Below are 15,219 nucleotides of genomic sequence, written 5' to 3'. Positions count from 1 at the left end.
TTAAACATTCACTCCCTCCACCACCGGCGTACCGTAGCTGCAGTGTGTACCATCTATAAGATGCACTGCAGCAACTCACCAAGGCTTCTTTGGCAGCACCTCCCAAACCTGCGACCTCTTCCACCTAGAAGGACAAGGGCAGCAGGCGCATGGGAACACCACCACCTCCAAGTTCCCCTCCAAGTCACACACCATCCTGACTTAGAAGTATATCGCCAATCCTTCATCATCGCTGGGTCAAAATTCTGGAACTCCCTAACAGCACTGTGGGAGTACCTTCACCACATGGACTACAGCGGTTCAAGAAAGTGGCTCACCACCACCTTTTTGAGGGTAATTAGGGATGGGCAATAAATGCTGGCCTTGCCAGCGACGCCCACATCCCATAAGAGAATTTTTTTTAAAGCAGTGGAAGTCCTGCCTCACTGTAGTTCTGCTGCCTTTATAGGGTCCGTAGAAGTTTTAGCTCGTTTCTTTTACTTGTCACACATTGGAAAATACATCCCTTGGACAGCATCACATCTGGGATTAAAGTAACATTAGTTCTGACGAGATGAGAATACCTCTCTTCAAATTGTTTCCGTGTTAAAGAAAGCACCAAGTTCCTAAATGAAAAACTTCACCCAGTTCATTTTTGACATTAATAAGCCCCTAATAAGTTCTTTTTTACCCCTCTCAGCTTTAAAAAAAAGTGTAGCACTTTATGATTAGGAAGTAATCATCTTAGGCAATAACACAATTTTAAGGGAATTTCTAAAAACAGATTTCTTCACCAGTTTATGCACTGGTGATTTACATAATGGCCCAGAAATTTGGGTCGGGGGCTTCCCGCAGGTGCAAGCCCCCGACCTGCACTTACCTTGCGCACCGGCCGTTGAGCTGTAGGGCCCCGTGGAATTCCGATCCGGGGCCTGGTCCAGCTGCCGGCGCGCAGTGCTTGCGTATCCCAGGGGCGTAGTTAGTTCGATGCGTCCCCCGGGATCACGTGGGCCATGGGGAGCCAATCGGAGCAGGGAATGCTCCATTCGTAAGACTTGACAGGAAGTGCTGTCAAGACTTATAAATACTACGGCCCCAAAATAGCACTAAACCTTCAAATAATTTTTTTAAAAACATCACATTTTTAAAATAAACTATAAATTACATGAAATAACTATTTTAAAGAATAATTTAAATTTTTGAAAAAAATAATTTTATATTCTAACGGGGCTAACAATAAACTTACCTTGCTTTAAAGTATTTAAAAATAATAAACCTGCGGAAAAAATGTTTTAATTTTAATTAATTCACCACTTACCTTGTAAAAAGCAGGCCTTACGCCTGCTTTTTAAATTTCTAACTTCTGCAGACTTAATCTCACGGAAAAACCTGTAAAAAAAAAACCTAAGTTTGATGCGCACGCGCGGCCTCCCCCGCGCACGCGTTCGACCTCTGAACCCCTGCTTTCAGAGGAACGGAAGTGCCAGTTTCCCGCGCATGCGCAGTACATGCAGGAAACCGGCACTTCCATCGGGCCTACGAGTGAGTACCCCGTGCGTACTCACCCGTGGAGACCCGAATTTCTGGGCCAATGAATATAGTGCAAGGTTCTTTTAACAAAGGCAATTAGAGTGCAGGTTTTATTATTGATTCAGACAGTTTTATTTCATAGACATAGACAAACATAGAAGATAGGAGCAGGAGTAGGCCATTCGGCCCCTCGAGCCTGTTCCGCCATTTAATGAGATCATGGCTGATCATCCAAATCCAGTACCCTGTCCCTGCTTTCTCCCCATATCCCTTGATCCCCTTAGCCTTAAGAAATATATGTAACTCCTTCTTGAATATATTTAATGAATTGGCCTCAACTGTCTTCTGCGGTAGAGAATTTCATAGGTTCACCACTCTCTGGGTGAAGAAATTCCTCCTCATCTCAGTCCTAAATGGCTTACCCCTTATCCTTAGATTGTGACCCCTGGTTCTGGACTCCCCCGCCATTGGGAACATCCTTCCTGTATCTAGTCTGTCTAGTCCTGCTAGAATTTACAGTTTAATAAGCTGAACTTATTGTATTCATTGTAAAACCAAAATTGTTACCATGAACGAATTGTGATGTATATCTTAGCTGGGAAAGTACAATATGGGTAACAGTCTGCTGCTTCAGCTTAGTTGAACAAATGTTTGCAACTAACAGTTACAGTTTGCAAGTAAAAGTGAGCTAGGGGGTCAGAGAGTGTCACGGCTTATTTGGGGATGGAGACAGGCCTCCAGGCTACAAGCAGATGCCTGTACAGTATAATAAAAAATGTATTTGCAGTTTCAAACTGTCATACTAACTCAGATTCATATACAAATGTAAAAAAGATCAGAACAGCAGTTGTCTGCATGCCCTGTGTGAGGCTACTGAATTATACAATAATCAGAAAAGACTGAAACCAAGAAGGGCAAAATGTTCAATTAATGTAAGCTGAAATGGGAGATCAGTTATTCAACATGTCTTTCATAACCATTGATGGCTAATGTTTGTCATGAAATCTCCCCCCTCCCCATGTTAAACTACTAGATATACCCAGTGGAATCCTGTTACATGCCGTAGCTTGTGTTATGTAGTCAGACATGCATGTAAAAGGACATCTACCCCATTGTTAACTGCCTAAAGAGTAAAAGTAGAACTTGGCAACATCAGCGTGCATATACAGGAAACTTTCTGGTATCCGGCACTGACGGGACCGAGTTGGTGCCGTCCCATCAAAACTGCCGTATAAACCAGCACTAATGTTAAAACATACGGAGCTTTTCAGCTCCGTGTGAATCAACAAACCCTGTTGCTTACAGCTTCAAAACAGTCGGCCGCAGCTTAAAAGCGTCTCTGTAGCTAAGCAACAGCTTCAGCTTGACCTTGCAGAGCCTGACTGGGGAAAAAAAAAGCAACGAGAAGTAAAAAAAAACGGCTCCTGAATTTTGCCAGTAGATAGAGCTTTCCGGACTTTTAACCTCTGGTTAAACAAAAGTTTCCTGTGCTAGGATATTGGGACGTCGCTTAGACCCAGATTACTTGTATGAGGATTTGACAATATTTTACTTCTAATCCACTCAGGATCTTGGGTAGAGTTACACTACAGTAGCAATGGCAACAATGGGAGCAGCACACAAAATGGAGGACAGGAGCAGGTTCCAGCACCCACTTCCATCCTCAACGGGGAAATGGAAAAAATACTTCTAGATGCTCAACATGAATCGGGCCGAACCAGCTCTAGAGGAAGTTCTCACTGTGACAGGTACGTACAGCATGTAGTTTTGTCACAAAAAATAAAAAATGAATATGTTTGTTTAACTTGTGTTATTAAACAGTTACGATCACAGATCGAATATACTGTAAACTATGCAGAGCCAGGGTTGGTGCTAAAGCACGCTGTGCCTGAAACACAGTCTTTTCTCAAAATGATCTTCTGTAACTTAAAACATCTTCTCATGTGCAACATGTCAACAATGTTTCAAGTGTATTTTGAGAGCCAAAGGTGTCCACTGAATGTCATATCTGTTTGGTCTCTGCTAACAACGTAATCAATGATACTGGGAGCAAAGTCTTGGCCCAGAATTTGTGGTCAGCGGCGAAGTGACATCGCTCGCCGCTGACCTCGAAGAAAGCTGCCCACAAAGATTTAGCGATCTATGTGGCGTCAATTTCCGCTCTCCCGACCTTAGTTTGAATCTGGCGCCAAATCAAGCAAATCTGCAGCATCTAACAACAGTGTTGTCATCAAGCAGGCTAAGCAGCCAAACACATTGAAGGATTCTCACATACAGCAAACTAGGAAGTAAAATGCACAGATTATAATTTACTCTTTATAGATTTAACAGAGAGCGAAACAAAGATTGGGACATACACATAGGATCAAGGTAGAAGCTGAAATATCATAAACTTAAAAGCCAAGTAATTCATATCATATTAATGGAAAAATTTGACATTTCACAAATACAAAATTCATTTTTTAGGGCCAGAACGATTGTTCAGCAGTCAATACGCCATTAAAAACACAGTTGCATCTCTTTCAACAAGGCTTAACTTTTTCGGGGGCGGGGGGAGGTTTAACAGTGATATTCCAGCATAATAGGGGAAGTTTTCGCCAGAAACTGATTTGAATTGATTCACAGCGCAACCTGTGGAAGAGCAGGGAATGACTGACAGCAACTTCTGGATTTTCGTGTTTATCTGCGCATGTGCTGACTCCAGAAGTTGCTGTCATTTTCAGAGGAGTAATGATGGCGAATGCTGACAATTTTGCCATCATTACCACTGCTTTAGCGCATAGCCTCTGTATGGCAAAAAAAAGGTGATTAGTAACTTAACAGATATGTCCTTATTTCAGCTGATCTAACATTCAATCAACTAAATGTGAACAAATCAGAGCAGTTTGATTTTAAATCAGTAAGTACCAATGAGTTTTTTATTTGAAAGCTACCAATAGTAAACTGTCAAGTGGTAGGAATACCAAATGCACCACATGAACTAGTCGCTTCCTGGTATAGATAATTTTGTTAAATTGGTTTGAGCCGCTATTTTGAATTCTTTACCCATCTCAAAATACACCAGTAAAAGTAATGCATGACATAAGAAATTCATAAACAATTAAATAATTCAGAATAAGATGCGTTTTCTTATTTATAAGGGTAGATTTTCCACAGGCTGCTTATATCTGATGCTGTCATAAATCAGCAAGGATAATGCTTGCCAATTTTCAGCAGTGCTAATCTCCCAGGATCAGGCGGGGTCATTATTATGGGTGGAGATGCGTTTGGTAGAGGGATTGATAAGATGATTGTAAAAGTTCGAGGCAATTGGGCATATTGTACTTGTGTGTATAACTCACGCCAAAATTCCTCAATCTTTTAGGCCACGTATTTGATATGCACCCGGATCGTGTGTCTCTCTGGGCGCAAATACGCAGGAAATTTCAGGCCAGTTGGTGGCATAATGACAGGTGTGATAACTGCATCTCTGCTCATTTCCCTGGCCTGCCTTCTTTCCCCTTGTACCATTGGAATTGGGACACTTGAAAACCAATCCCAATTATTAATTTGGACTTCTCTCATCAAACACTACGAACCTTTCAGTTAAATGCCGTACAACTATATGAGCTCCTTTGACATTTTGCATTGTAAGACCTTTTCTATATCCTTTTTTCAGCTCTTCTTGTGTTGCTATGACTTTGTAAATTCTTCCATTACTGTTGGCTTTTCAGTGAATTACCAAACAACATTTGATTACTTTAGAATCCACAACATATGGCTAGGAGAAAGAAAAAGTTCCCCCAAAAATATAAAATAAATTGATTTATTTTTTTATTTTTTTTATAAAAGAAGCATTTATGATAAGTGTACTGCAAAACAAAAAAAGAACTCTGCGACCCTTTAAGAGCTCCATTGTTCATTGAGCATCCTCTCGTCCCATTCCAAATGGGCATAGTGAGCACCCGCTCCATCCCAGCCTGAGCAGATGGAAAATGGCATTAGAATTTATTTCAATGTATTGTAATATTTAAATAAAGCTGTTTGCAGTGAGGCACTTTAGGCCAGTCTGTAGAGCCTCTTAGAAAATTGTGTTTGTTGGGAAAGCAGTTACGGATATTGCATAGAAACAGGCCATTTGGCCCAACCAGTCTGTGGCGGCATTTATGCTCCACTCGAGCCTCCTCCCATCCTTCCTCACCTAAATCTATCAGCATAACCCTCTATTCCCTTCTCCCTCATATGCTTATCTAGCTTCCCCTTAACTGCATCTATAAGAACAGATGGTGGGTGGAGAAAGCGCAGGAGATCCAGCAGCTAGCCGACAACCACGACGTGCGTGGATTCTTTAGCACAGTCAAGACCATCTACGGCCCAAGCACCCAAGGCCCTACCCCACTGCGGGCCAAGAACGGAGAGGTACTCATCAAGGACAGAGAGGCAGTCAGTGCCCGCTGGAAGGAGCACTTCGAAGATCTCCTTAACCACGACTCTGTCTTCGACACGAGTGTCCTCAACTCCATCCCACAGCATGATACCCGCCACCATCTCCGCACAACCCCAGCCCGGCATGAGGTTGAAAAGGCCATCCGACAACTGAAGAACAACAAGGCCTCAGGAGCAGATGGAATCCCCGCCGAGGCACTAAAGCATAGCGGAGAAGCACTACTGGCGCAAATTCATGAACTCATTTCTCTTATCTGGAAGGAGGAGAGTATGCCAGGGGATCTCAGACGCCGTAATTGTGACCATCTTCAAGAAAGGTGACAAGTCCGATTGCGGTAATTACAGAGGAGTTTCCCTGTTGTCTGCCACGGGGAAAGTCATCGCAAGAATCCTCCTCAATCGCCTTCTCCCAGTGGCCGAAGAGCTCCTCCCAGAGTCGCAATGTGGATTTCGCCCACTAAGGGGCACAATGGACATGATCTTCACCGCACGTCAATTACAAGAGAAATGCAGGGAACAGCACCAACCGCTGTACATGGCCTTCTTTGATCTCACAAAGGCCTTCGACACTGTCAACCATGAGGGATTATGGAGTGTCCTCAAATTCGGCTGCCCTCATAAGTTTGTCACCATCCTCCGCCTGCTTCACGACGACATGCAAGCCGTGATTCTGACCAACGGTTCCACCACAGACCCAATTCACGTACGAACCGGGGTCAAACAAGGCTGTATCATCGCACCAACGCTCTTCTCGATCTTCCTTGCTGCAATGCTCCATCTCACCCTCAGTAAGCTCCCCACTGGAGTGGAGCTAATTTCCAGAACAAACTGGAAACTGTTCAACCTCCGTTGCCTCCAGTCCAGATCCAAGGTCGTCCCATCCTCTGTCGTCGAATTACAGTATGCAGACGATGCTTGTGTGCGCGCACACTCGGAGGTCAAACTCCAAACCATCGTCAACACCTTCACCGAAGTGTACGAGAGCATAGGCCTTACACTAACCATCCTAAGACAAAGGTCCTCTACCAACCTGCCCCCGCCACACAGTACTGCCCCCCCGATTATCAAAATCCACAACAAGGCCTTGGACAACGTGGACCACTTTCCATACCTTGGGAACCTACTGTCAGCAAGGGCAGATGTCGACGATGAAGTCCAACACCGCCTTCAGTGTGCCAGTGCAGCCTTCGGTCGCCTGAGGAAGAGAGTGTTTGAAGACCAGGACCTCAAAACCGGCACTAAGCTCATGGTCTACAGAGCAGCAGTGATACCCGCCCTGCTGTATGCCTCAGAGACATGGACCATGTACAGCAGGCACCTCAAAGCACTGGAGAGGTACCACCAACGCTGCCTCCGCAAGATCCTGCAAATCCACTGGCAGGATAGGCGCACCAACGTCAGTGTTCTTGCTCAGGCCAACATCCCCAGCATCGAAGCTTTGACCACGCTCAATCAGCTCCAATGGACGGGTCACATTGTCCGCATGCCCGATACGAGACTCCCATAACAAGTGCTCTACTCGGAGCTCCGGCATGGCAAGAGAGCCCCAGGTGGACAGAGGAAACGCTTCAAGGACACCCTCAAAGCCTCCTTGAAAAAGTGTAACATCCCCATCGACACCTGGGAATCCCTGGCCCAAAACCGCACAAAGTGGAGGAGAAGCATCCGGGAAGGCGCCGAACACCTCGAGTCTCTTCGCCGGGAGCAAGCGGAAGCCAAGCGCAGGCAGCGCACATCAACCCAAGCACCCCACCCACCCGCCCCTTCAACCACCGTCTGCCCCACCTGTGACAGAGACTGTAGGTCCCGCATTGGACTCATCAGTCACCTGCGAACTCATTTTTAATGTGGAAGCAAGTCATCCTCGGTTCCGAGGGACTGCCTAAGAAGAGACTATTCGCCACACTCACTACTCTCTGCGTAAAGAGGTTTCTTCTGAATTCCCCATTTGATTTCTCGGTGACTATCTTATATTGATGGCCTCTAGTTTTGCTCTTCCCCACGTGGAAACACATTCTCTGTATCTACTGTATCAGAATCTTTCATAATTTTAAAGACTTCTATTAAGTCACCCCTCATCCTTCGCTTTTCAAGAGAAAAGAGACCCAGCCTGTTCATCCTGATGGGTATAACCCCACAGTTCTAGTATAATCCTTGTAAATCTTTTTTGCACCCTCTCCAGTGCCTCTATATCCTTTTCATAATATGGCGACCAGAACTGGACACCAGCAATCTTCCCATTAAGTTGCGCGGATGCTAAGCTGGAGGTCCTGAGCAGGCCGCTCCCAATTTTTCCTGTGTGTCTTTATTCATCCATAGTGTCTCATTAGTGTTTAGTTTGTTCTTGTTTTTTAGCGGAATATATTTTTCCTGGGCTCTGTGCTCCGTTTTTAATGTTTTCTATTGCTGTTCTACATCATTGTTTGCCATGCCAATATTGTCCATTTTATTTTCCCAAGTTCTATTCTTAGCCCCTCAAAATCAGCTTTTCTCCAATCTACTACCCTGATCTTTGCCATGCTTATGACCTTCTCAGTTATTATCCTAAATCGTATTATATTATGGTCAATATTGCCTAGCTGTTCCCCTACTTTTACTTATATGCTCTGGTTCATTCCCCATTACTGGTTCCAACAGCAAATCCTCCCTTGTTGGGTTTCTTACATACTGGGTTAGAAAGGAGTCCTGCACACATTGTAGGAACTCCATTCCCTTATCCCCTTTACCTAATTCTTCTAGCCAATTAATTTTGGGGTAGTTGAACTCGCCCTTGATTATTATTTTTTACTCATTTCCCTAATTTGTTTGCATATTTCTTCCTCCACCTCCCACTATTAGGTGGTCTGTAGACTATTAGTAAGTTTAATCCTTTTTTAATCTCTTATCTCTATCCACATGGATTCTATTTCTGTCTTACTGATGGCTGCGTTACTTTTTTCTACTGCCATTAAATTATCGCTGGTAAGTACAGTACTCCACCTCCCCTTTTTCCCACTCTTATCTTTTCTAAATATGTTATACCCTGCAATGTTTAATTCCCAATCCTGATTTTTCTGTAGCTATGTCTCCGTAATCCTGACTATATCTGGTTCTTCGCAACGTATTATTGCCTCCAGTTCCCCAGTTTTATTACAGACACTGTGCATTGCTGTACAGACAATTTAACTCATTTTTTATTTCAATTCCTCTCACTTTTTTTAACCATCTTTTAACAATCCAGTTCTATAACTATAGTTATTCCCTGGCCATTTATATCCTTCCTTAGTTTAGTCTGTCCCATTTTCTCCTTTCCTGTTTCATTTATATTTAAGCTTGTTTCATTTCTTCTAGATCCCTGCCCCCATCTTACTAGTTTAAAGCCTTTGCAAACTCCCTATTTACTCTTTCCGCTAGGACACGGGTCCCACTCCAGTTCAGGTGGAGCCTGTCCCATCGGTTCAGCTCCTTCCTGTCCAGGTACTGGTGACAGTGCCCCATGAAAAGGAACTCCTCTTTCCCATGCCAACCCGTTAGCCACGTGTTAACTTGCCTGATCTGTCTGTCTCTATGCCAAATTGTGCGTGGCTCAGCAATAATCCAGAGATTATTACCCTCGAGGTCCTGGTTTTTTAAAATTTAGTTCCTAACTCCTATTACTCCCTCAGCAGGACCTCTTCCCTGTTCGTACCTATGTTGTTTGTTCCAACATGGACCACGACAGTTGGATTTACCAGAGCAAGCATCACGGTTCAGGATTCTTTGGCTATTTGTTCTTGGAAAAGACTTTGGAGTGAGCGGTGATAAGCTGTGTTATGTAGCTTCCCAAGACAGCTCCATGTGGAGTTATGGATCAGTAGGCAGATGGATAGTAATTACAATGCGAGATGGAACGATGTTTCACTGAGACTCAAATAATGGACAATTTATTAATCATGTCTAGTTATTCAGAAACTTTGGTGCTGGAAACCTTTTGTGATCTTTGCGCGGGCTGTGAGAGAGACTTTTTAAAATCAGTAATCGGGCAGCAGCAGGCTGCAAGGGGAGATCCTAAGCCCTGGTCAGGGAGAGTTTATGCTTTTACATTAAGTAAAGGACTCACCGATGTAGGCTAGTGTAATAGTACTTAGGCAGAAGTTGTATTGATTTTATGAAGTGACTCTCATCATACTTGGTAGGCAAAACATAAAGAGCACTGAAATAAAACAGCTTACGAAATGAACCAAACAACATCTGGCATAGTGTTAACTCCGCTTGCCATTCAGAGAAATTGAAGTACGAAGAGAGCCAGTCTGGATCACAGGGCAGTTTCATAGTTGGACTCCCAGATCCCACAAGTAGGTAAAGAGCAGGGGAAGTCATCTTTCATAAAACATTCCCTGCTTTTTCTCCATGTCCTTCTAACTTTTCCTTTTCAAATATTTGTCCACTTCCCTTTTAAAAGCTATTACAGGTTCTGCATCCACCACTGTTTCTAGTGGGACATTCCATGGCCGCGATTTTGCTGACCTCAGCGGGTCCGTGGCGGACGATGTCGGTGGCGAGTCACGATCCCGCTGCTGGCTCCATCCCGCTGTCTGAAATGAATTTCCATTGATGGGGCTTGTTAAGCCCGCCCAGCGCGTTTCCCAGCCAATTAGAGGAAGTGATGCATCATAGAAACATAGAAGATAGGAGCAGGAGTAGGCCATTCGGCCCCTTGAGCCTGCTCTGCCATTCAATGAGATCATGGCTGATCATCCAAATTCAGTACCCTGTCCCTGCTTTCTCCCCATAACCCTTGATCCCTTTAGCCTTAAGAAATATATCCAACTCCTTCTTGAATATATTTAATGAATTGGCCTCTACTGCCTTCTGTGGTAGAGAATTCCACAGGTTCACCACTCTCGGTGAAGAAATTCCTCCTCATCTCTGTCCTAAATGGCTTACCCCTTATCCTTAGACTGTGACCCCTGGTTCTGGACTCCCCGACCATTGGGAACATCCTTCCTGCATCTAGTCTGTCCAGTCCTGTCAGAATTTTATAAGTTTCAATGAGATCCCCTCTCATTCTTCTAAACTCCAACGAGTATAAGCCCAATCAACCCAATCTCTCCTCATACGTCATTCCTGCCATCCCAGGTATCAGCCTGGTGAATCTTCGCTGCACTCCCTCCATGGCAAGAACATCCTTCCTCAGATAAGGTGACCAAAACTGCACACAATACTCAAGATGTGGTCTCACCAAGGCCCTGTACAACTGGAGCAAGACATCCTTGTTCCTGTACTCAAACCCTCTCGCTACAAAGGCCAACATACCATTTGCCTTCTTAACCGCCTGCTGCACCTGCATGTTTACCTTCAGCGACTGGTGCACAAGGACACCCAGGTCTCGTTGTACTTCCCCCTTCTCCAAATCTATTGCCATTCAGCTAATAATCTGCCTTCCTGTTTTTGACACCAAAGTGGATAACCTCGCATTTATCCACATTATATTGCATCTGCCATGCTTCTGCCCAATCACCCAACCTGTCCAGATCATACTGGAGTTTCTCGGCATCCTCCTCACAGCACACACGCCCACCCAGCTTTGTGTCGTCTGCAAACTTGGAGATATTACATCTAGTTCCCGCGTCTAGATCATTAATATATACTGTGAATAGCTGGGGTCCAAGGACCGATCCCTGCGTTACCCCACTAGTCACTGCCTGCCACCCGGAAAAAGACCCGTTTATTCCAACTCTTTGCTTTCTGTCTGCCAACCAGTTCTCTATCCAAGTCAATACCTTGCCCCCAATCCCATGTGCCTTAATTTACACGCTAATCTCTTATGCGGGACCTTATCGAAAGCCTTCTGAAAGTCCAGATACACCACATACACTGGTTCTCCCTTATCTATTTTACCAGTTACATCCTCAAAAAATTCCAGTAGATTAGTCAAGCACGATTTACCTTTTGTAAATCCATGTTGACTTTGTCCGATCCTGTCACTGTTTTCCAAGTGCTCTGCTATTACATCTTTTATAATGGACTCTAGCATTTTCCCCACTACCGATGTCAGGCTTACCGGTCTGTAATTCCCCGTTTTCTCTCTACCACCTTTTTTTAAATAGTGGGGTAACATTAGCTACCCTCTAATCCATGGGTACTGTTCCAGATTCTATCAAATGTTGGAAGATGATCAGCAATGCATCTAATATTTCTAGGGCCATTTCCTTAAGTACCTTAGGATGTAGATAATCAGGGCCTGGAGATTTATCGGCCTTCAATCCCGTCAATTTCCCTAACACCATTTCCCTACAAATACTGATTTCTTTCAGTTCCTCCCTTTCATCAGACCCTATGTTCCCCGACATCTCTGGGAGGTTATTTGTGTCCTCCTTTGTGAAGACAGAACCAAAATATGTATTTAATTGACAAGCCATTTCTTTGTTCCCCATTATAAATTCCCCTGATTCTGACTGCAAGGGAACTACGCTTGACTTCACCTATCTTTTTCTCTTCACATATCTATAAAAGCTTTTACAGTCAGTTTTTATGTTCCCTGAAAGCTTACTCTCATACTCTATTTTCCCCTTCTTAATTAATCCCTTTGTCCTCCTTTGTTGAATCCTAAACTGCTCCCAATCCTCAGGTGTACTGCTTTTTCTGGCCAATTTATATGTCCTCTCCTTGGATCTTATGCTATCCCTAATTTCCCTTGTTAGCCACGGTTCAGTCACCTTTTATGTTTTATTTTTATGCCAAACTGGGATGTACAAATTCTGTAGTTCATCCATGCGGTCTTTGAATGTTTGCCATTGCCTATCCACCATCAACCCTTTGAGTGACATTCCCCAATCAATCCTACCCAACTCGCGCCTCATACCATCGTAGTTTCTTTTATTTAAATTCAGGACCCTAGTCTCTGAGTCAACTACTTCACTCTCCATCTTAATGAAGAATTCGATCATATTATGATTGCTCCGACCCAAGGGGCCTCGCACAACAAGATTGCTAATTAATCCTTTCTCATTACATAATACCCAGTCTAAGATGGCCTGATCTCTAGTTGGTTCCTCGACATATTGGTCCAGGAAACCATCCCGTATACACTCCAGGAATTCCTCCTCCACAGTATTGTTACTAATTTGGTTAGCCCAATCTATATGTAGATTAAAGTCACCCATGATAACTGCTGTGCCCTTATTGCACGCCTCTCTAATTTCCCTTTTAATACCATCCCCAACCTCCGCATTACTGTTTGGAGGTCTATATACCATGCCCACTAACGTTTTCTGCCCCTTGGTATTTTTCAGTTCTACCTATACAGATTCCACATCATCAGAGCTAATATCCTTCCTTACAATTGTGTTAATCCCCTCTTTAACCAGCAATGCTACCCCACCTCCTTTTCCTTTTTGCCTGTCTTTCCTGAATATTGAATACCCCTGGATGTTGAGTTCCCAGCCTTGGCCACCCTGGAGCCATGTTTCCGTAATCCCAATCAAATCATATTCGTTTACCTCTATTTGCGCAGCTAATTCATCCACCTTATTACGAATGCTCCTCGCATTAAGACACAAAGTCTTCAGGCTTATTTTTTTAACGCTCTTAGACCTTTTAGAATTATTATTTACTGTGGCCATGTTTGATTTAAACCGTTGATTTCTCTAACTGCCACTTTTGTTTTTCTCCTTCCTATCTCTTGCTTTTATCCTTGTTTCCCTTTCCTCTGTCTCCCTGCTCAGGTTCCCAACCCCCTGCCATTTTAGTTTAAACCCTCCCCCAGAGCACTAGCAAACACTCCCCCTAGGACATTAGTCCCGGCCCTGCCCAGGTGCAAACCGTCCGGTTTGTACTGGTCCCACCTCCCCCTGAACCAGTTCCAATGTCCCAGGAATTTGAATCCCTCCCCCTTGCACCATTCCTCTAGCCACGTATTCATCTGAAATATCCTTCTGTTTCTACTCTGACTAGCACGTGGCACTGGTAGCAATCCTGAGATTACTACCTTTGAGGTCCTATTTTTTTTAATTTACCTCCTAACTCCCTATATTCAGCTTTTAGGACCTCATCACGTTTTTTACCGATATCGTTGGTACCTATATGCACCACGACAACTGGCTGTTCACCCTCCCCTTCCAAAATGTTCTGCAGCCGCTCGGAGACATCCTTGACCCTTGCACCAGGGAGGCAACACACCATCCTGGAGTCTCGTTTGCAGCCGCAGAAACGCCTACCTATTCCCCTTCCAATAGAATCCCCTATTACTATAGCTCTACCCCTCTTTTTCCTTCCATCCTGTGCAGCAGAACCACCCCTGGTGTCAGGAAGTTGGCTGCTGCTGCTTTCCCCTGGTAAGCCATCCCCTTCAACAGTATTCAAAGTGGTATATCTGTTTGAGAGGGGGATGTCCACAGGGGACTCCTGCACTACCTGCCTGCGCCTACTACTCTGCCTGTTGGTCACCCATTCCCTTTCTGCCTGTGCAACCTTTACCTGCGGTGTGACCAACTGATTAAACGTGATATCCACGACGTACTCAGCATCGCGGATGGTCCAGTATGTATCCAATCGCAGCTCCAGCGCCGCAATGCGGTCTGCCAGTAGCTGCAGCTGGATATACTTCCTGCACACATGGTTGTCAGGGACACAGGAAGTGTCCCTGAGTTCCCACATAGCGCAGGAGGAGCATACCACGGGGCCGACCTCTCCTGCCATGACTTACCCTTTAATTAATTCAAAGTAAATTAAATCAAATCAATCCCACCAATTACACGAGTTAAATGATATACTTAAGGGCCCTGGTTTACCAAGAGTCCCCGCTACACCACAGAGAGCTTAGAAAGTATAAACCACAGAGTTTAAGTTTAAAAAAAGAGAGAAATACTCACCAACCAATCACTTACCTGCTTTCTGGTGACGTCACACTTCGATTACTTTTTACTTCTCTCCCTCCCTCTGAGCTCGGAGATTGGTAAGCCTACCTGAGCCTCACCGCCGCCGCTGCCTCGTTCCTCGCAGGTCCACCGCCACTGCCGCTCTGAGGCCTACCTGAGCCTCGCCGCCGCTTTTAACACCGCCGCCGCCTCGTTCCTCACAGGTCCGCCGCTGTCATCAGCCAGTTTCCATAAAGGGACCATGTCCAAATTTATTTTGACATTTGTGCTGTCAGTGTTCTACAGCATTGAGGTGCTGCAAACACTGACAATGACTGCACAGAGGCACAGGGCTGCAACTAGGCTCTCCCATGACTCCTTCCATATGCTTGTGGAGGTAGTCACAGCACGCAGGGAGATCCACTTCCCTTCCCATGGATGGAAGAGACCTCCCCAGGAGATCAACACA

General features: G+C 44.6%; 1 protein-coding gene across 1 annotated transcript in view; it reads left to right on the top strand.

Annotated features, from left to right (window-relative positions):
- Window positions 1-15,219, top strand: part of bnip3 (BCL2 interacting protein 3) — a 59,802-nt gene that overhangs the window by 23,638 nt on the left and 20,945 nt on the right. The window contains exon 2 of the mRNA XM_085994707.1: window positions 3,077-3,257. Coding sequence (XP_085850833.1) covers window positions 3,077-3,257 — 181 coding nt within the window. The remainder of the gene's footprint in view (window positions 1-3,076; window positions 3,258-15,219) is intronic.

The sequence above is a fragment of the Somniosus microcephalus genome, chromosome 8 (genome assembly GCF_052327205.1).
Source record: "Somniosus microcephalus isolate GS21.2 chromosome 8, FLI_Smic_1.0, whole genome shotgun sequence".
In the NCBI taxonomy this organism is placed as follows: Eukaryota; Metazoa; Chordata; class Chondrichthyes; order Squaliformes; family Somniosidae; genus Somniosus; species Somniosus microcephalus.
Note: the sequence above shows the minus strand (reverse complement) of the source record. Positions and strands in the feature narration are given on the sequence as shown.